At 43.3% G+C, this 22881-nt stretch overlaps 1 protein-coding gene across 2 annotated transcripts in view; it reads left to right on the plus strand.

Moving 5' to 3' along the window:
• The window catches only part of PUM3 (pumilio RNA binding family member 3), a 907478-nt gene that overhangs the window by 112926 nt on the left and 771671 nt on the right, over window positions 1-22881 (plus strand). For both annotated transcript variants that reach the window (XM_044061088.1, XM_044061087.1), the window contains exon 5: window positions 2753-2828. In XM_044061088.1, coding sequence (XP_043917023.1) covers window positions 2753-2828 — 76 coding nt within the window. The remainder of the gene's footprint in view (window positions 1-2752; window positions 2829-22881) is intronic.

A 22881-nucleotide genomic window follows, 5' to 3' on the forward strand; every position in this document is an offset into this window, starting at 1 on the left:
ATGCTAACACAAATACTGTTATTCCAGCAACTTTTGAAGTTTGAGAGCAATATTTAAAATCTCTCTTTTTGGGCTGCTGTTCCCCATTATGTTAGGCTTTGTCCAGATTTCTTGCTCCGCGGTTTAGAGCTATGATTACCCATTACCAAAAGTTTATAAATGCGAGAAAAACAGATATAGTAGTCCATGAAAAAAAAGACAATAGTAGCACTGATTGAAATTCACACACCAATGATTAGTGTGTTTTATATACAGAGAGACACAAAGTCATAAAATACCAGGATTTGCAGGCAGAAATGAGAGCAGTGGGGAAGGATACCCAGACAGTTTTAATTTTAGTAGGTGCAGCAGGTCTAATAAAGAATTTACAGTTGTACTTGGGTATGCTACAAATACACACAACTCTGTATAAATTACAAAAGGAGTCAATTTTGGGCACATTGCATGTGCTGAGAACACTTTTGACTAACATTAAAGACAGAAAGAATGCTAATTTCATGAACTTTGTAAGTGTATGCTGACTAAAGAATGGGTTTGTTCCCAGCATGATATAAGAAACCCAAAATGACTTGGAGAAATTAAAATAGGAGATGATGCAGTCATATCTCTAGATTAAGTGCTTTCCAGATTTTGGCTTTACCTTGATATCCTAATGATTGCAGGTGTGTGAAGGAGACAGGGCACAACACCCTTGGCAGAGTTCTGCACCCACCTTGATTATATTCTACACAAGGCTGAAAATTTGGATAATGCTATCATTCTTCAGGTTTAAGGGCTAAATGGCATGAAACAGCAGTCCTGAGACCTTATGCTGTTGTATACCTCCCATTAGGTTAGCAGTCATGCCTCCTCCAAAACCACAAAACACTTGTAGACAATATTGACAAAGTCCCATGACTCCTCCAGTATTCGTGCAGGGATGAAGATCTGCTCCACTTTTCCATGGCCTGGATAGAGTTTGCATTCCTCTTCTTCCTGAAGCAGAGGCCTAACTATTGGATGAACTCTCCTTTTCAATAACCTTGCATAGTGCTTACTAGAGAGTGAGGAGTATGATCTCTGTGTAACTGGAACACATCCTTTTGTCCCCTTCCTGAAAATGTAAATCAGTACACCAGTTTGACAGTTTAGAGGTACTGTCCCAACCTTCAGAGTAGCATTAGAATGAAGTATCACCCACAGCACCACAACATACCAACAGTATCCAGTGCTTTCAGTAATTCTAGCAGGATTTCCTTTACCCATGCAGCTGTGTCGGAGCACAATTGCTTTGTCACTACAGTGACCTCCTTTACAAAAAGACATCCAGTCCCACCATCTGTTGCTTTCCCCTCGTAGAAGAGCTTATACACCAGATTCAGGAACTCTTTAGTGTTCTTCTACCTATTGACAGCACCTCGTTTGTGGGCAGCATTTCTCTGCCCTTGTTGAGAACAGCCTGGGTATTCCACCCCTCTGGAGTCACTGAATTTTTTGCCAGGACTTTTCATTGTTATAGCAGTTGGTCCATGCATTCTTCCTTCCTGCCCCCTTTTCTCCCTTTACTTTTGGGACACTGTGCTGGCCATAGGGTTTCCTATTTTGCCTTATTCCCTTTTCCTTTCCTCTACTCTCTGGATAGACATGTCCTTGTTTTTCCTGGGGTTGCTATGGTTATTGTTCTCCTGGGGCACTTTCTTAGGATTGAGCTTGTTTACATCACCATTATTCCCCATGCTTACGTGGGGACCATACAGCTGATGCACGATGCTAGGTAATGTAAAGGCTTTGGTATAGTGTCTGGACGTTTGACTATCCTTGGCAGGATATCCCACATATTAAGAATATTGCAGCAGTGAAAAGTAGGACAACTGCTGTTATGGAAAGATCTTACACAACTGTTTCTCCCCCTCAGTTCTTCTTTCCTAAACCCTCCTTACCATCTGTGCAAGTTGTCATACTCCCTGTGATTTACCTAATCCCTTTGTTCCTGCAAATTCTTTCCACTGTTCAGCTCCCTTACTGCCTGTCCTTCCCCTCTGGCTATATGCTATTACTTTCCCACTTCCCTTTTAATTTCCTCACTGTGTATTTCCATAGCTACCTCATTTGTCTTCTCTTTATCACTTATCACTGTTGTTACATTTGCCCAGCCACCTGTAATTTTCAGTCTTCTTTGTCCTAGCTTTCTTGTCTGCAATGCCCACATTCTCCTTTGACCTTACTATGTGCCACTTCACTTGACTGTGTTCCTTTGAAAACTTTTCCCTATGTCAATTTCTCTCCCCTTTAACTTTTTATTACCTCCATTCTGCCTACTGACTTCTTGTCGCCTCCTCTGCAGTCCCACTGTGCCCTTTTTCACTTTAGTAAGCCAGGCCACTACCATCTTTACTTGACATTCTCCTTGGAAATTCATCTGTTTGTCTGCAGGACTCGTATCCTCTGCTGTCCCAGTGCTGCTTGAGTCAAGGTGCTGATCCAAATTCTGACCAACTCCCATTTCTTTTTCCCTCTTTTCTTGCCCAGTATGCCCTGTTCTTTTAATGCTGTTTTAGTCTAGGATCCCTCTGTTTGTTAATTTTATTTTATTTATTTCTTGTACAGCTATATCTTTTTTTAGTACCCAACAGTGAGGCCTTTCTTAACTGAGCTATGTACATCACTGTTAGAATAAATTGTTCTGACACCTGCATTCGTCTGGTATTTTGCTTAAAACTTTGTAGTAGCACAGAAATATTGTATTAATTTAATTTTTTAACCTTATTTACAGAAAAGATTGTGATGAGGAGAAAAGAGCAAAACGTATGAATGAACTGGAGATGCTCGTTGCTGGTAAAATTAAAAATGTAAGGGATACTTCAAATATTTTTACTGTATCTGTGGCAGTTGAATTAAGATGCATTTAATGTGTACTAAGCTCCTGTAGTTGAATGCATTTGACATGAAATGAACTCTGTGCAAGTACCAGGGTGTGAATTTTGCCCAAAATGGTTTTGCAATAGTAGGTTTAATAGAAACGCGTATTTGACCTTCATTGATAATGCTTATGTTTGATGGTTTTGCCTGTGCAGTTACAGACCAAAAACAAGCAAACAAAAAAAAAAAAAGAAACAAGGCTTTATGTTGAAGTGTGCTGTTGAAGTGTAATCACAATACAAGCAAGACTTTTTGACCGAATAGTTGCACATCAAAACAACCAATTTTTTCCTAGCTGTCTTTTAGATGAGCCATCTATATCATTTGGTAGTGTGCTTGTATCGCTGTAGGATGGCAGTCTCCCTTATACTCCTGTTATTTCTCTACCAGCATCGGTTTCTCTAGCTGGTCTGCTGTTTCACACTTCAAACTGTTCATTTACTTTTGTGTCCTCTTTGTATGAGCAGGCGGTTTTCAGCAACTACTACAAAAAAGTCATCATCATGGTTGATGGTTGCTGGCTACTACCTACTTTTCATGGCTGCTAGGGACTAGCAGATGTTCATTTTCTATTTTTGATTAACATGAGGCTGAGACATGACACTGCGGTTAGAGACAGACTCGCCGGTATAGCACTTAATTTCCTCTTGGTATACTGTCAGTCTGGCTGAAAGAACATTACTGACACATATCCAGCTGTGTTGGCTTAGAGAAGTAAAGTCCTTACTGTGACCCAAGTGGCTTGAGTTTGACTAGAGGCTCAGGTATCTGGTGGACTTCATGTGGGAGAGGAGAAGAGTAATGAGCTGTAAGCCTGCTCACCTCTGTAGAGTGATGGTGGGAAGAGCATGTGAGGAAGGCACCGTTTCTATGGTAGTATTTCTGCTGGAGACTTTGGATCCCAAAGCAAATCTGTCTGTAGGGGAGCCAGGACCATTTGGTCATATCACGAGGAGGCATGACTATGCATCGCAAAGGCCCATTGTATGCTTATTCCCTTGGAAAGATGATGACCCTGAGCATGTGAGGTAGATGTCTAAAAAGAAAGCCCTTCTGAAGGATAACAGCACTGCTACTCACTCTGCTTGCCACTCCCCTCAAGGGAATGAGTGATCTGCAGGGCTGTTGCCCAGGGTCACTAGTGCATCTGGTGGTAAGCTTGATGGTCTGTTAAAGACTTGAGAAAAAGAAGGGAAAAAAAAGGGTTTACATTTGTTACTTGAAGGCTAGAGTGAATGGAAATGACAGTTTACCTAGTGAATTTTTAAATGGATGCAACACTTGAACTGGTGTGCAGGCTTGGCCTCCAGTGGAAATTTGAGATGTTTTCTTTTGGTCTTATGTGATTGTGCTTGTGTTCACAAGAGGGGGTGTCTGAGTACCATTGCTAATCCCTCCTTGTTTTAATTAGTGGAAGAATTGCATATCTCTTTTCAGATGCCTTTTCTTGTGATTGTTGATATTCTCAGCCTCTTTGATGTTCATCAGTTTTGTGCAGTATTAGTAGCTGAAATAGCAGCCTAAGCATCCAGCCACTGTTTGGAAAGAGTTAGTAAGGCTTTTATGTCCTGCATCAGCTTCAAAGGGTGCATGTATCTCTGGGTTTTTCACTTCTTCCTAGCCACATATACAGTTTGGATTTCCTCCTAACATCAACCATTGGAATGTTTCTTTGTTCACTGCATACTAAGTAGAGACTTTCAGTTGCCACATCATTAGTAAGGATCATCATATGAGTTTTTTTCTTGGTAGTTGTTGCTGCATGTGTCAGATCTTCATCTCTCTGACTTAAAAGAGAGAAACCTGTGGTTTCTTAAATGCCCAACGCCTAGCAGTGATAGAAGTGGCTTAAAGTAGAGGAGGAACCAGCCCATGGGCTTTTCTATCAGTCTACATGTGTTATCTGCTGTGTCTTTCGGCTTTTCCCAGTTAGGGGTCGCCACAGTGGAACTCCAATCCGCTAATGATTGGTAGTTTATTTTTACGTGCCGAGTTACCAGCCCTGATGCACAACCTTCAACGAAGGTACGCCCATTCACGCATGTCTCCACGCAGAAGCCGCTCTAGCTGAGAAAGTGAGAATCGAACCGGACAGCGTCTTACTGTGAGGCGACAACGCTACCGCAGCACCACCACCGCTGATGATCTACATGTGTTATACTTATAAAAAATGTTTTTAACTAGTAGTTAAATTGGTCTGTTAAGACTCTTTCAGCTTTGACCTGCTCAGCATGAGCAAAGGTAAACGATGTATATGTGGGCAGTTTAGAATAGCTGATTAGTCAGGCTATTTTAGAAATGTGGGAAGAAACCAGAGTTTTTTGTTTGTTTGTTTGTTTGTGTTTTTCGGCTTTTCCCGGTTAGGGGTCGCCATCGCGGAACTCCAGTCCGCTAATGATTGGCAGTTGATTTTTACGTAACGGCTTGCCAGGCCTGACGCACAACCTTCAATGAAGGTACGCCCATTCATGCATGTCTCCATGCAGAAGATGCTCTAGCTGAGAATCAAACTGGACAGCGTCTTACTGTGAGGTGACAATGCTACCGCAGCACCACCACTGCGGTGTTATTGGGAAGAAACCAGAGTACATGGTGAAAACCCATACAGACATGGGAAGAACTTCTAAATCCCCTCAATGACAAGTGATCAGAATTGAAACCTGGATCTCAAAGCTGAGTGGCAGAGACCATAACCTCTAAACTGTTATATTGTTCTGCTAATTTTACATTTGTCTTTGGCCCAGACCATTGCCATTTTCTTGTTTAGCTCAGAAGTTAAAATGAAGTAAATATAGTCTCAGGCTAGAGCATGAAATTTAGAAGATTGAAATTTATAATATAGTTGTAAGCCTGTGTCTTGCTTTTTTAGTCTGCCACACTTATGATAGCTAACCCTTTCCTATGAGGATACTGCCTACTAACAAAGATGAGTTTATTCAGTGAGGCAGCCTCCTGTCAACACTTTTTGAGGCCAAGCTCGGAGATGTGGCCGTTATCCCACTTTGTGTAGCAGAGCACAAAGGATGTTTTGGATGCAATTTCAGATTGAGGGGATCAACTTTCTTCATCTTCCCCTTCAGGTGACTTTATGCTGGTGCACCGTGGTTGGTGTTGCTCAGCTGTACAAACCTAGGACTAGTCACTGAGGTAAACCTTCTTGAATGCAAGTTAGCTGAGGTGGTTTCCTTTGTCTGATGTCAGACATTTGGTTTTCCATGTGTTTATGGCATTATGGAAGATTCCTGAGTGTACAATTTGATGCTAGAGGTAGTTCCTTCTATAGCATTTCATGCCTTGACCTCACATTTCCCACTGCATTCTCATTTGGCATTATGGTTGGTGTTGCTCTTGTACAAATGTAGGGCCATTCACTGAAAGAAACCTTCTTGAATGCAAATTGGCTAAGACTAAAGGATTTTAAAGCAAATGTTTTGCAAACTACTTCCCCAGCCATACACCTTGTTGAATGGACAGAAAATCACAAACACTGTAGTGTACTATACCTAAATATAGTCAATAGTTGCAGTGCAACAAAAAGCCTCCTGACAACCCCACATGTGGGGGACTGGGTCTCGTAAAATCCCTGAGTAAAGCAGTCATCAGTTTTGTTAATTCATGTTAAGGGAATGGGTAGTGTTCAACACGTACATCACTCTTGCAGTAGCCTAAGCTGGTTGATACCTACCCTTTGCCACCAGCCAGCTTTCAAAGCTTTTGGGCACCTTCCGCGAGCTGTAACTGTGTGGAGCTCAAGAGGAGGAAGAGACTGAAGTCTGTTCATAGCTTTTTTGCCATCAAAGCGCACTCCTTTGGTGATCTTGTCGGTCTGGTAGTGATCCTTCAAGACAGAGAAGAAACTCTTCAATAACAATTTTCTGCAAAAAACTTGCGTTTTTTTTTTTTTTTTTTTTTTTTTTTAACTAAAATATGTTTGTTAGGAAACTGAATGTTTGTGGCACTGTCAGCATTTTTCTAAAGGAGTGTGTGTGTAAATGCTTATGCAAAATATTTGGACAGAATTTTCCTGTAGACTTGGTAGGTTTATGTATTTAGGACAGGATATTGTGCTTTAGGGAACTATCAGTGGTTTACTTGCCTCTCTAGCATTTGTTCTGTACTTCACCCTTTACTAACTTATCCAGGCTTCTTTATCTGTCTTCTAAGTCTTATTCTTGGCTAACCTATGGGGCAGCTACTGATCTCTGTGGTTTTACCTTCCCATGTCATCAAGAAGATTTAAGGAGTCATTGGGTGTCAGACTGGCTCCAGATGTTCTTTGTGTTTCACTGTTGCAGTCATAACTGTAGGGTGTTCCTGCCGGCAGGCAGCCCGAGGTCGGCCAGAATCCCAAAGTCTGGGTCCGGCGTCGGCTGTACCAGCAAGTACCCTGACGTCAGAACGCAGAGGTACATAGCTGACAGCTGACGCCATCTTCTCCAGTCTTTCTTGCCGTGCGGTGGAAAGCAGCTCGCAAGTCGGTGGTTGGCGTATTCAGAACAACGTGCTTTGATTTACTTCGGTCCGAAGTTTTCAACTTCTTCTCAAGCTAAGTACCCCGTTGGGGAAACTTTTTTCTTGCTCCTCCGATGTCAGAAAAAGTTAATAATTGTATATCGTGTGGAAAACAAATACCTCATAAAGATTTCCACTCTTAGTGTCTACCTTGCTTAGGCCCTGACCACGACGTTTCTTGTTGTCGGTTCTGTGCTAGGTTTAATTCTCGTACTATCAAGCGTAGGTACGATTGGGCCTTGAACTATTTCGGTAGACGATTTAATTACAGGATGTCGTCGGATACGTTACCGACAACTGGAATTCAAAAGAAACGCAAGGACAAGGATAGGCCTCCGAGGTCCAAACAGGATTTTTCGCAGCCGGAGCCAGCTTCGGGTTCAGCGGTAGTCAGTGAGGCGCTTTTGCAGCCCTTGTCGTCCGCCACTTCTGAACCGATGGCCAACACGGACTCCCATGGGGAGCCATCTAGGCCTAATATTTTATCTGCTGCAGGACCTTCGGATGTCGCTCCTTCAGATGAGTCCGGAACCGCTGTGCAGGTACCGGCTTCTGAGGGAGTTTTCAGGCCTTCACATATAACTATTTCAACAAAGCCAAAGGCAAAAACTCCTGTTAAACCAAGGGTTTCTACTCCAGCTGCTTCGGATTCAGCTCCCAAGTCCCAGAAGCAATTACTACGGATGGCTGAGGATTTACTTTCAATGATTAGGGGTTCTCACCCTCCTCCTGAAAAAAGGCCTAGACAGGATTTACCTTATGATTCCTCTGACCAGGCTTCTGTGTCTTCTGTCTCTTCCTCTGACCAGGATTACTCTTTTCCTCCTTATGAGGATTCAGATGCAGAGGACTCTATTCCCTCTGCTTCTCCCCCTGAAGATTTCTCTTTTGGGGAAACTTTACATGAGATGAGGGAGCATTTTCATTGGGAAGGTCAGGATTATTCTGCTTCCAAAAAGAGACTTAGAGAATTTCTCCTTCTCCCTCAACACAGACCTTTGGCTATTCCTCCTGTGCTTGACATTGTGGATGATGCTTTTTCTGAAGCTAACCTGAATCCTGATTCCTTGCCTGCTCCTTCTAAGCCTGATAGATTTTACAGAGTCCCTGATTCCCATCAATTCTTATTTAAGAACCCTTCTGCAGATCCAGAAACTATTTCTCAGGGTTCTAAAGCTGCTAAGGCCGTTTCATCTAAAAATCCTATTCCCTCTGAAAAGGATTCTCGTGCCTTGGATAGGTGGGGCAAAAAGGTTTATACTTCTGCTACTCTTTCTATTAGAGCTTTAAATTGCCAGTTTCATATGTTCAAGTATCAGCAATTTCTTTTGTCTGTTTTAAAGCAAAGGCTTTCTATTTTTCCTGCATGTGCAGAGGACAAGGAATTACAGGAAGTTTTGCATGCAACTGAACAAGTTAGCAAACATAGTTTACATTGTGGTTTTGATGCCTTGGAAGCTTCTTGCAGGGCCGCAGTTCTGGTACTGTTATAAGGAGGCATGCTTGGCTTTGAGAGCAGAATTTACCTGCGCAGGTTAAGGCGAAACTGTTAGATGCCCCTGTTCAACATGATGTGTTATTTGGATCTAAGGCTGAGGAGGTTATTAAAAAGATGGAGGAAAAAGCAAAATCTATGCAGACTGTCAAAGATTTTTTACAAGTTCAGCCTCTTAGATTTTCTAGAAATTGGCCCTCCAAAAATTGGTCTTTTCCCACTTCTGACAGGCCTCAAAGGGGAAGATATAGATGGTCTAGAGGCCGGGCACAGACACAGGCCTCTTATAGGTCCAGACAGTGGACTGCTTCTTCACCTAGAAGGGGAGAAGACGGACCTCAATCACAAAGGAAGCAGTCCCAATGACTCCCTCTGTTGGGCTACAGGTCCTTCTTGCGACACAGGCCTCTTATAGGTCCAGACAGTGGACTGCTTCTTCACCTAGAAGGGGAGAAGACAGACCTCAATCACAAAGGAAGCAGACCCAATGACTCCCTCTGTTGGGCTACAGGTCCTTCTTGCCTGGAAGCTCCTCTCGGAGGAAAACTATCTCTTTTTTTACCAAAATTGGACGCATATAACCCAGGACAAATGGGTTTTAGATGTGATTTTAAAAGGCTACAAATTCCACTTTCATACTCTGCCAAGGTCTTACAGTTGGCCAGATCTGCCAAAACATCAATGGTCAGAGGCCTTAAATCAGGTGGACGCTTTATTGGCCATGAGAGCCAAAGAACCTGTTCCACTCCCAGAGATGGGCAAGGGTTTTTATTCAAGACTTTTCCTGGTCCCAAGAAAACAAAATGCATGGAGACCTATTCTGGACCTCTCAGTATTAAATACTTTTCTGGAAATTCCAAAATTCAAGATGCTTACTCTGCAACAACTTCTTCCCATGCTCTCTCAGGATACTTGGATGGTAACATTGGACCTGAAGGAGGCCTACTTACACATTCCCATCAGACAGGAACGCAGAAAGTACCTCAGATTCAAGGCAGGCTCGAGACACTTTCAATTCTCTGCACTGCCCTTTGGCTTATCTACTGCGCCCAGAGTCTTTACCAAGTGCCTGGCTCCATTAGTGGCTTATTGCAGACTCCAAGGGATTCAAATTTACCCTTATCTGGACGATTGCCTTATCCAGGCGGACAGCAAGGATCTTTTACTTCAACATCTGCAGTTTGTTCAGCGCCTCCTCCTACTACTGGGATTTTCAGTGAACACAAAAAAGTCACATTTGATCCCCTCTCAACAAATGATCTTTTTGGGAGCTCTTCTAAATACAAGCCTGCAAAAGGCCTTCCTGACTCCAGAAAAGCAAGTACATCTGGCAGCAGTTTTCAAAACCTTGGCTACTTTGACTCAGCTCACTGCAAGGAAATTCCTGCAGGCTTTGGGCTACATGGCTTCTTGCATCCTGTTGATTCCAAATGCAAGGCTTCATATGAGAAAACTTCAATGGTACCTAAAGAGTGTATGGTCTCAGCATTACCACAGCCTAGAAACAATGATACCTCTGATTCCCTGCCTCCAAAAGGAGTTCCTTTGGTGGTCCAGGGCCTGTGCTTTAAACGAAGGAAACCCCTTTCGTCTGCCTCAGCCTTCTCAGATCATGACCACAGACGCTTCGGATTACGCTTGGGGAGCTCATTTTCTAGACAACTGCCAGCAGGGCTTTTGGCCAAAGAAACATCTTCCCTGGCACATCAACCTGAAGGAAATGTGGGCAGTCCAACATGCTCTTCTAGCCTTCCAGAAATTTTTGCAACCAGGACATCTTCTGATTCGTACAGACAATACCACAGTCATGTGGTACATAAACAAGCAGGGGGGCTCCCACTCTTACCCCCTTTGCAGACTAGCCATGAGTCTATGGGACACAGCTCTAAATCTGAACCTGCATCTTCAAGCTTAATTCATCCCAGGGAAGCAAAATCTCTTGGCAGACAGCCTAAGCAGAAATCTTTTGGATCCCCACGAATGGATGCTGGACCCCAACTTATTCAGCAGGATTACTTCAGTTTGGGGTTGTCCTCAGATCTGTTTGCATCCCATCTCAACCATCAGTTGCCTCCATTTTGCACCAGGTCCTTCCACAAAACAGCATGGAAAGTGGATGCCCTGTCTTTCAGCTGGAAGAATCTTTCGGGATATGCCTTCCCTCCTCTTCCTCTTCTGCCTCTGGTGCTACTGAAAATAAAACAGGACAGACCCAAGATTATCATTTTGATAGCTCCAAATTGGCCTCGGCAGTTCTGGTATCCAACCCTACGACACCTGTTCTTGGAACCTCCTTGGATTCTGCCTCTGTCTCCTTCCCTTCTGTCCCAACATCCGGGTCAGATGCTGCACTCTCAAATAAAGACTTTTTGCCTGGCAGCCTGGCTCTACAAAGGCCTTTGATTCCTTCTGCTCTTCCCAAACAAGTTTTGGATGTTCTCTTAGAAGCTAGGTGTCCTAGCACTAGAAAATCTTATGCTTCTAAATGGAAAAGATTTTGTATTTGGTGAACGTGTCTTGCTTTTTTAGTCTGCCACACTTGTGATAGCTAACCCTTTCCTATGAGGATACTGCCTACTAACAAAGATGAGTTTATTCAGTGAGGCAGCCTCCTGTCAACACTTTTTGAGGGCAAGCTCGGAGATGTGGCCGTTATCCCACTTTGTGTAGCAGAGCACAAAGGATGTTTTGGATGCAATTTCAGATTGAGGGGATCAACTTTCTTGATCTTCCCCTTCAGGTGACTTTATGCTGGTGCACCGTGGTTGGTGTTGCTCAGCTGTACAAACCTTGGACTATCACTGAGGTGTAAACCTTCTTGAATGCAAGTTAGCTGAGGTGGTTTCCTTTGTCTGATGTCAGACCTTTGGTTTTCCATGTGTTTATGGCATTATGGAAGATTCCTGAGTGTACAATTTGATGCTAGAGGTAGTTCCTTCTATAGCATTTCATGCCTTGACCTCACATTTCCCACTGCATTCTCATTTGGCATTATGGTTGGTGTTGCTCTTGTACAAATGTAGGGCCATTCACTGAAAGAAACCTTCTTGAATGCAAATTGGCTAAGACTAAAGGATTTTAAAGCAAATGTTTTGCAAACTACTTCCCAGCCATACACCTTGTTGGATGGACAGCAAATCACACACACTGTAGTGTACTATACCTAAATATAGTCAATAGTTGCAGTGCAACAAAAAGCCTCCTGACAACCCCACATGTGGGGGACTGGGTCTCTTAAAATCCCTGAGTAAAGCAGTCATCAGTTTTGTTAATTCATGTTAAGGGAATGGGTAGTGTTCAACACGTACATCACTCTTGCAGTAGCCTAAGTTGGTTGATACCTACCCTTTGCCACCAGCCAGCTTTCAAAGCTTTTGGGCACCTTCCGCGAGCTGTAACTGTGTGGAGCTCAAGAGGAGGAAGAGACTGAAGTCTGTTCATAGCTTTTTTGCCATCAAAGTGCACTCCTTTGGTGATCTTGTCAGTCTGGTAGTGATCCTTCAAGACGGAGAAGAAACTCTTCACTAACAATTTTCTGCAAAAAACTTGCGTTTTTTTTTTTTTTTAACTAAAATATTATGTTTGTTAGGAAACTGAATGTTTGTGGGACTGTCAGCATTTTTCTAAAGGAGTGTGTGTGTAAATGCTTATGCAAAATATTTGGACAGAATTTTCCTGTAGACTTGGTAGGTTTATGTATTTAGGACAGGATATTGTGCTTTAGGGAACTATCAGTGGTTTACGTGCCTCTCTAGCATTTGTTCTCTACTTCACCCTTTACTAACTTATCCAGGCTTCTTTATCTGTCTAAGTCTTATTCTTGGCTAACCTATGGGGCAGCTACTGGTCTCTGTGGTTTTACCTTCCCATGTCATCAAGAAGATTTAAGGAGTCATTGGGTGTCAGGCTGGCTCCAGGTTTGCCACAGTCCTTGGTGAGTGACTCTGCTGTGGCTCTTGGTTCCAGAAATTGCTGATCTATTTCCCCCAGTCAAGAACCAGGGGATGGTCATGCCTTCTGCAGCTGTAGGTATGCCCTTGGCGTGCAAGGGAGAACCACTCTTGTCAGTCATCTGTAGAATTATCAGGTGAAGGTTTTTCACTCACCTGTGGTAAAATTCTTAAATCTGGGATGAGTATGCCATCTATGGATTGATCATTTTCCAGGAAAGATGAGCATAGTGAAAACATTTTCCTGTCTCCTCTTTCTATTTCCATGGACAGGAAAGATTTGCTAAAGAGCTTATTTCTGCCTTTTCCTTGCCTAATTCTTTTTCAGCCAAGAAAAGTTGAAAGTTCTCTCTTTGACTTCTTCAGTCAGAAGAACGGGCATTGCAGGGGATGGTGATAATTCAGGAATTTCTTCTCGACCAGAACAGAGTTTAAGGAGAGTATGACTTCACTTCTGTCATGAAGATATCATTTTGATACTTTGTCTGAGATGAAAGAAGTTTTTCAGTGGGAACAGAATGGAATTCCTGTTGCACAGAAAATGTATTATGATTTTTTTTTTACAGTTGGATATGCCTGATTCTGCTACTTCAGAAATGTTGATCGATGTTGTCTTTTCTGTATGGGTTCAACCTGTTGGTTATTGGTTCTGACTCTCATCTGATGCTGACCAACTTCCAAGTCTTCAGTGTGTCCATCCATGGCCTGGGTGGTTTCCCCTCCAGACGCACTTAATAATCTGGTGTCTTGGAGGGTGTGGAAGGAGCTGATATGGTGGAACAGATCGCCAAATGACTGAGAAGATACCCTTAAGGCTCAGCAACAGTTGAGTAAGTGGAGAGTCTCAGATGTTGGACCACTTAGGGGAGCTCAGTTACACCTCAGCCACCCTTTGTGTTGAGGGCATAAATTGTTTAGCTCATTTGACCAGGCTTCAATATGACATTCTAGATTCACAGGTAATTACTAGGCTAACTGCCTTTGTGAGCCATTTTAAACTTAGCCAGTTTCCTGTCTTGCAGTCGAAGTAACAGATCCCATGCAGTTATAGATTGTCCTTACCTATCCCATGGCCAATAATTATAGATTATCCCTAATAAGAATAACTTGGATCATACCATAGATAATTTGAGGGGACCTATACATGGAATTAAAGCATTTAGGAATTGTTTTCATTCATTAGTAGTACTGAGGGCAATCCTGGGGCAAAAGTTTTTGTTTCCCATCCATAGAGCTAAGCTGTGGTTGAAAGTCATAGCAACCCTTTCAAGGCACGTTCTGAGGGTTCCCCCCTATGGCAGGGGGGCAAACACCGTGCACTCTGCCCCTGTGGCAAGGGCGGTCCACAGAACCAGGATTTCTGCGGAGGGTTCTCCGGAAGGCCTTTTCAGTGACCCTGAAGCATTACTGAACTGTCTTGCTCTGGAGGCAGTAGAGGGTTGATTGGCTCTACACCTGAAAGCTTGGGAGGCCATCACCTCAGACACATGGGTGTTAACTGTCATGTCCAGAGGCTATTCAATTCCGTTTTTACAAGTCTACTTTATAACTCCCAAATGACTTTATATGTTCCACCCTGCCAGAGAAGAGTGGTAACAATGAAACCCAGAAGTTGCTGGCAGGTCGAGTTATCCCAGAAGTCCCATCAGACCAACGAGGATCTGGAATCTACTTAAGCTTTTTTTTGTGTTTCGAAACAAAATCAAAGACCTCAGGCCTATCCTGAATTTGAACAAGTTGAACCAGTTGCTAAAGTAGACCAAGTTTTGGATGGTCAGGGTGATGGCCATTTCACCTCAGTTGAAGGACAACTGGATGTGCTCAATTGATCTCGAGCATGCCTTCCATCATATAAAGATTGCAAGGTGTTCCAGGAGATTTCTGCACTTCGGCTATGTTCCTATCATTACCAGTTCAGAGTGCTGCCATTTGGTTTCACCACTGCCCTTGGGTGTTCAAGTGTATGGCAGTAACAGCAGCCTGGCTCAAGGTGGAGGGGCTCCAGTTATTTCGCTGCATGGATGATTGGCTCCTATGACCTCCACAAGAGCATCCCTAATCAGGGCTAGGGACACCTTACTCCAGCTGTGCTGTGCAGATGTTCTTCGTGTTTCACTGTTGCAGTCATTACATTTGGGTAATCCTGCTAGCAGGTTGCCCTCAGCCGGCCTGAATTCCAAAATCTTGGGTCCTGCGCCAGCTGCTGTCGCCCCTTCCCTGACGTCAGGTCGTCGTCAGGGGTATAAAAGAAGCAGCCAACGCCATTTTCTTTAGTCTTTCTTGCCGCGCAGTGCCCGAAGCAGAAGCAGTTCGCAAGTGCCGGTCAGCCGACTCCTGAGATTTTCGTGTTCGAGTTTCAGATCTGAGGTCTTCAATAAAGCTAAGTATCCTGTTGGGGAAACTTTTTTCTTGCTCCAGACCGATGTCAGAAAAAGTTAATAATTGTATTTCTTGTGGGAAGCAAATACCTCATAAGGATTTTCATTCTTACTGTATTCCTTGCCTAGGCCCTGATCACAACGTTTCTGGTTGTCGGTTTTGTGCTAGATTTAGCCAACGCCCTATTAAGCGTCGGAATGATTTTGCTTTAAACTATTTTGGACGCCGGTTTAATTATCCAGAAATGTCATCGGATAGCCATCCGACTACTGGAGTTCACAAGAAACGCAAAGAAAAGGAAAGAGACAACCGAGGTCCAAAACCGAAGACGAAGCTTCTCCTAAGCCAGTTGCTGGTTCGCCGGTCCTCAGTGAGGCGTTTTCACCGCCCCTGATGCCTGCTACTTCAGAGTCACAGGCCGCTACCGACTCCCACGTGGAGTCGGCCATGCCGCTGGAAACTCAAGGTATTGGAGCTTCGGATATTATCCCTTCAGATGGGTCCAGAGCCACTGAGCAGGCACCGGCTTCTGAGGGTGTATTCAGACCTAAACATCTTTACATCAAACAGACTTCAGTTTCAAAGGCAAAGACTAAAGCACCTTCCAAAGCAAAGAAACAAACTCAAGAGCCACATGGTCAGCCCTCTATGCCCAAAAAACAGATGCTCAAAATGGCCGAAGACTTGATTACCTTGATCAGGGGTTCCCATCCCCCTCATGATAAGAGGGCTAGGCAAGAGACTGACTATGAATCTTCAGATCAGGTTTCCATTTCGTCTGATTCCTCTTCTGATCAGGAATATTCTCTTCCCCCCCTATGAGGATTGTAATGCTGAAGAATCTATACCTTCAGTTTCTCATCCAGAGGACTATTCTTTTGGGGAAACCTTACATACCATGAGGGAGCATTTCCACTGGGAGAGCCAAGATTTTTCAGAATCTAAAAAGTGGCTCAAGGATTTCCTTTTACTACCTCAACACAAGCCACTAGTGTTTTTGGAGTGTAGTCTTACCCCTGACTCCTTACCTCCAGCTCTCGTTAAGCCTGACAGATATTACAGGGTTCCTGACTCTCATGAATTCCTTTTTAAAAACCCTGCTGCAGACCCAGAAACTATTTCTCAGGGTCCCAAAGGAGTTAAGGCTTCCACTGCAAAAAAACCCTACCCCCTCTGACAGAGATTGTAGAGCACTGGATAGATGGGGGAAAAAAGGTTTACACATCGGCTACCTTGGCTATAAGGGCCTTAAACTGTCAGTTTTATATGCTCAAATATCAGCAACATGTCATGGCAGTGCTTAAACAGAAAATGTTGTTAAACTCTGAATGTGCAGAAAACAAGGAAATGCAGGATTTATTGCATGCAGCTGAACAAGTTGGAAAGCATACTTTGCAACGTGGATTTGATTCTTTAGAGGCCTCCTGCAGGGCCTCAGTTACAGGTTCTGTAATTAGGAGGCATGCTTGGTTAAAGGAACAAAATCTGCCTGATCATGTTAAAGTTAAATTATTAGATGCACCTTTACAGCATGATACTTTGATGTTAAGGCAGAAGAGGTGTTAAAGAAAATGGAGGACAAAGCTAAATCTATGTAAACGGTCAAATATTTTTTACAAGTATAGCCACCTAGGTATAGTAGACACTGGCCAACAAAGCATTGGTCCTTTTCTGTGTCAGACGGGCCTCAAAGGGCAGATCCAGATGCCTAGAGGCAGATCCCAGGTGCAAGGTTCATACCGCTCAAAGCAATGGGGGGCTTCTACCTCCAAAGTTGGAGAAGACCAATCGCAACCATACAGGAAACGGTCCGAATGACTTCCCTCTGCCTGCACCAAGCACTTATCTCCTGGCAGCACCCTTTGGGGGAAAATTAGCACTTTTTTCTCAAAATTGGCACATTATAACCCAGGACAAGTGATTCCTAAATATCGTGTCACAAGGCTACAAGTTCCATTTCCATACCCTGCCAAAGGCAAACTGCTGGCCAGATCTGCCAAAAAATCAATGGGCAGAGGCACAAAAGCAAATCTCATCCCTCATGGACATGGGGGCCATTCAACAAGTACCAGAGCAAGAGCAGGGACAAGGATTTTACCCAAGACTGTTCTTGGTACCCAGAAAGGACAAGGTCTGGAGGCCAATACTGGACCTATCTATTTTTAACACATTCCTGGATATACCAAAATCCAAGATGTTGACTTTGCAGCAGCTTCTGCCTATGCTTGGCAAGAATGCTTGGCTTGTGACTTTAGACCTAAAAGAGGCATACCTGCATGTCCCAATCAGACAAATATGCAGAAGATACCTCAAGGCTGGCTCAATGCATTATCAATTCTCTGCACTGCCCTTTGACTTATCTACTGCGCCCAAGGTCTTTACAAAATGCCTGGCACCAGTAATTGCATTCTGCAGACAATGAGGAGTACAACTGTATCCTTACTTGGACGACTGTCTAATTCAAGCAGAGAACAAAGACATTCTTCTACAGCATCTGGCGTTTGTAAAAAGACTTCTAACATGCCTAGGGTACACAGTCAGCGAAAATAAATCAAAACTATTACCATCTCAAGAGATAATATTCCTGGGTGCAAGCTTAAATAAAACTGCCCAGATGACTTATCTCACGCCAGGCAAACAAAGGCAACTGACTACCTATTTCAAAACGTTGGCAACAGAGGCCCAGTTAACTGTAAGAAAAATTCTGCAGGCTTTGGGCTTCATAGCATCCTGCATCCTACTAATTCCATATGCAAAACTACATATGAGGAAACTTCAATGGTACCTAAAAAGTGTTTGGACTCAACATTGCCACAGCCTGGAAACTATGATTACTCTCATTCCCTGCCTGCAACAGGAGTTTCGATGGTGGGCGAAGGCTTGTCACCAAAACAAGGGACAGCCATTCACATTACCCCCAGCCAGGCAGACAATAACAACAAATGCATCAGATTATGCCGGGGGGGGGGCCCACATGGCAGGAAGATGCATTCAGGGCACATGGACCTCAAACCAAATGCATCTACATATCAATCAAAAAGAGATGCTAGCAGTTCAAAAAGCCCTGACAGCCTCCAAGGACCTACTTCATCCAGAACAACTACTGATAAAGACAGACAACACCACGGTCATGTGGTATATAAACAAGCGGGGGGGGCACACATTCTTACCCCCTTTGCAGACTAGCCATGACTTTGTGGGACACAACATTGACTTACCAAGTACATCTGCAGGCACAATTCCTGCCAGGGAGGAAAAATACTCTGGCAGACGAACTAAGCAGAAACCTCATGGATCCCCACGAGTGGCACCTGGACTCACAAGTCTTCAGCATGATAACAAGAAAATGGGGATGCCCGGTCATAGATCTATTTGCCTCCCCTCACAACTACCAACTGAAAAGTTTCTGCACAAGGATTTATCACAGACAAGCATGGAAAGTGGATACCCTATCTTTCAGCTGGAAAAACCTATCCGTATATGCATTTCCCGCTCTGCCTCTCCTCCCCAAGGTACTCCTAAAGGTCAGACAGGAGAAGCCAAGGATGATGCTGATTGCCCCAGACTGGCCACGCCAGTACTGGTATCCAATACTAAGGAGCTTGTCTCAATGCCCAGCTTGGACCTTACCTAAAATACCTCCGCTACTGTCCCAGCAAAACAGTCAGATCCTGCACAGCCAACTCAGAACTTTTAAACCTGACAGCATGGCGAATAATGTAGTCATACAAAACGCACCTCTCAGTAAAGCTGTGATGGATGTAATTTTGGAAGCCAGAAGGCGTAGTACTAGAAAATCTTATGCTGGAAAATGGAAGAGATTTTGTGCTTGGAACCAGGCACAAGGAACTGATAACAGCTGTGCCAAATATTCCTCAGATTTTACAATACTTAACTGAGATGCTGGACAAAGGCCTATCTTTTTCATCTATTAAAATTCATGCCTCTGCCATTTCGGCTCATTACAATGTAGAGCCACCAATCTTTTCTCATCCCTTATTAAAGCAGTACCTCAGAGGAGCCAAAAATTTAAGACCTCCAAGGAGATCACCAATGCCTGGGACCTCAACTATGTCTTGGAAAAACTCACCCTGCCTTTTTTTGAGCCAGCTGCTACTGCTGATATAAAGTTTTTATCTTGGAAAACAGCTCTGCTCCTAGCAATAACTTCTGCAAGACGAGTTTCATAGCTACAGGCACGCATGGCTGTGGAACATTTTATCATTTTTTATCCAGACAGGGTCTCTCTGAGGACAAAGCCAACTTTTATGCCTAAGGTGGTGTCCAGTGTGGCTCTCAACCAAACTATTCACCTGCCAACCTTTTATCCAAATCCACAGAACAAGGGGGAGAAAATTCTGAATTCTTTGGATGTACACACAGCTTAGATTCTACTTGGACAGAACCAAAGTTTTCAGAAAGACAGAGCAATTACTAGTGACATATGCTGCAGGATCACAAGGAAAGGCCATCTCAAAGCAGACTGTTTCAAAGTGGATTGGCCACTGCATTCGTTTCTGCTATGTACACCATGGCAAGCCAGTACCTAAAGGCATTAGGCCACACTCAACCAGAGCTGCAGCCACTTCAGCAGCCTTTCTCAGGGGAGTACCTACCAAGGACATTTTAGAGGCTGCTACTCTAGTTCAGTGCACACCTTTACAAAGCACTATCATCTGCCATTTTACTCTAAATCCAGGGCAGGCTTTGCCACTGCAGTTCTGCAGGGGGGCCTCATAGCAGCTCCTAATGCTGTTTAGCTCCAGCCTCCCAACTTTAGCTTTGGGACTCTACCCAAATGTAATGATTGCAACAGTGAAACATGAAGAACATAGTACAGTTGTGTACACTTAACCATAAATGTAGATGTTCGAGTGTATTCACTGTTGCAGTCCAGGTTACCCACCCACCATCCCCCTTTTTCTTCTGATGAAACCTATCTTTCCATCTCTGATTTATGCAACCTATGTGGTGTATTTGCTTGTAGATGAAGGTAAAGTTTATATTGGTGCATGTATTTTTTATATACATATAAATTTTGACAACCCTTTTTGGGGGCACCTGACATCTGGGGCAAGAAAAACGAAAGAAAATGGCGTCGGCTGCTTCTTTTATACCCCTGACGTCAGGGAAGGGGCGACAGCAGCTGACGCAGGACCCAAGACTTTGGAATTTAGGCCGGCTGAGGGCAACCTGCCAGCAGGATTACCCAAATGTAATAACTGCAGCAGAAAAAACCTCAGCTTTGGCCAGCTAAAAACTTGCTATATTCAACTGGACATATAAGAGAATTTAAGTACCTTTATCTGCTCTTTTTTTTCCCCAAAAATACAGTATTTAAATTGATTTTAACTGTGTGGAAGGAATATTAGCTGAATTGGAAGTTAGTCAGTGTTTGCTGAATTTTGTTATTTGCTAGTAATTACAGGTGTGGGGGTAGTCACATTCTTTGATTTCCTGTCCTTGCCTATTTAAGTTGTACAGTGTGAAACATTTTCTGCTTATAAACCTCAGCTTTGGCGGCTAAGAACTTGCTATATTCAACTGGACGATAAGAGAATTTAAGTACCTTTATCTGCTCTTTTTTTTTCCAAAAAATACAGTATTTAAATTGATTTTAACTGTGTGGAAGGAATATTAACTGAACTGGAAGTTTTCACTCTGCTCTTCAGTCAGTCCCACCCACCCTGTTTTTGTTTTGGTGTTAATCTTAGTGGCCTTGCAACTGCCCCCCCCCTCTTGTAAATTTGTGTTTGGATACTCCTTCTGGGCCCATCTCATTTGCTCACTCAACTGAGTGCAGTGAGATCATATTCTGATTTCAGGCACTCCTACTGTGTACAAAGAGAGCATCTGGGAAACAGGGAAAAAAAAAATTTAAGCTAGTTTCCTGCCTTTCCTGTTAAGTGGTATAGACTATTTGTAGACTTCTGAGCCCCCAAGCCCTTCTGTGTTGGAGGGAAGCCTTCTAGCTTAGTTTTTTTTTTTCTTATAAGTAGCCAGTTTTCTAGTTTCAGCACTCAAATCTGTTTCTTTGATCTCAGCACTTGTTCAGAAAAAAAAAAAAAAATGAATCTGCTTTTACTGTACTTGTGTTTCTACCTACTTTTTTTACTTTTGCATCATCTTAAAAGTACTCAATTGTATTTATTACTGCTTGGTGTAACTCATTCTAAGCCTTTTGGTTTAAACACTTGGGCTTCGGACCAGTTGTTTTGCACTGAGAGGGTTTGTGGTCTGCACTGTAGTGGCAGAACAGGTAGCTTACATTCTTCTAGGTTGGGAACTGCTGATTGAGGGCTCAGTGTCTGTTATTCTAAAAGTGTATTAATTCTGGTTTAAGCACTTGGGCTTTCAGGCCAGTTATTTTACATTAAGAGGGTTCGTGGTCTGCACTCTTGTGGGAGGAGAGGCTGGACTCTTCCCTTCTGAGCTGGGAATTTCTGGTTGAAGGCTTATAGTGCATGCATATCTGAACTGCTTCTTACTGAAGTTGGTGTGCCTTGTTTGCTGTGGCATAGACTGGATTCAGGCCTGCTGGATCTAGCTTTGTTTGTGTAACTTGACCACTAATCCAGGCATTCTCTAAAGTATTCAATTGTATTTATTTCTGCTTGGTAGTAACTTGATTAAAGTGTAGCTGTCATTCTAAGTCTTTTGGATTAAGCACTTGGGCTTCAGACCAGTTGTTTTACATTAGGAAGGTTTGTGGCATGCACTGTGGTGGCAGGACAGGTAGCTTTCATCCTTCTAAGTTGGGAACTGCTGATTGAGAGCCCAGTGTCTGTTATTCTTAAAGTGTATTAGTTCTGGTTTAAGCACTTGGGCTTCAGGCCAGTTATTTTACATTAAGAAGGTTTGTGGTCTGCACTCTTGTGGGAGAAGAGGCTGGACTCTGCCCTTCTGAGCTGGGAATTTCTGGTTAAAGGTTTATAGTGCCTGAATATTTGAACTGTATCTTACTGAAATTGGTACACCTTGTTTGCTGTAGCATAGACTAGATCCAGGCCTGCTGAATCTAGCTTTGTTTATATGCTTGTTGTTTGTTTGCTTGTTATTTCCTTGAACGCTAATTCCACCTAATGCAGCTTCTCAGCTTCTGTGGATCACTAGTGATATCTGCATTGCTTACTGTACTTATTTCCTTGTTTCACTTGAAAGAAAGTTACTGTTTGTCGTTTTGCATTTAAGTTACCTGTAACACATTGCACTTAAGTTACCTGGCACTTGCTCACTAAAGCAATTATATAAGTCAGCACTAAAAATTAAAAGCACTACACCCTCACTCCCCACTGGCCCTGGTTTTCAATTATTAAGGAATTCCCAATATTATTCTAGCATGTCCAAAGGTCAGTTGTCAGTCTCCTCTCCGGTCCAGCTGGTGAATCTGGGAATCTTGAGGCAATGTTACAACTGCCTGATGTACACAGACAACCCTCTCCTCCTCCCAACAAATTCCAACACATGTGAGAGATGCAACCATATAGCCAAACTGGAGGCTAAGCTCTCTCAACTCAGTACTGGCATAGCCAGTCAGGAGGAGAAGGAAACCACACTCACTACAATTCCAGTCTCGTATAGACCTACCACGACAGCAAACCAAACACATAATCACACAAAAACATACTCGGAGGCTCTAAATAAAGA

The sequence above is a fragment of the Protopterus annectens genome, chromosome 2.part0 (assembly GCF_019279795.1).
Source record: "Protopterus annectens isolate FY-2018-M chromosome 2.part0, PAN1.0, whole genome shotgun sequence".
NCBI lineage: Eukaryota > Metazoa > Chordata > Ceratodontiformes > Protopteridae > Protopterus > Protopterus annectens.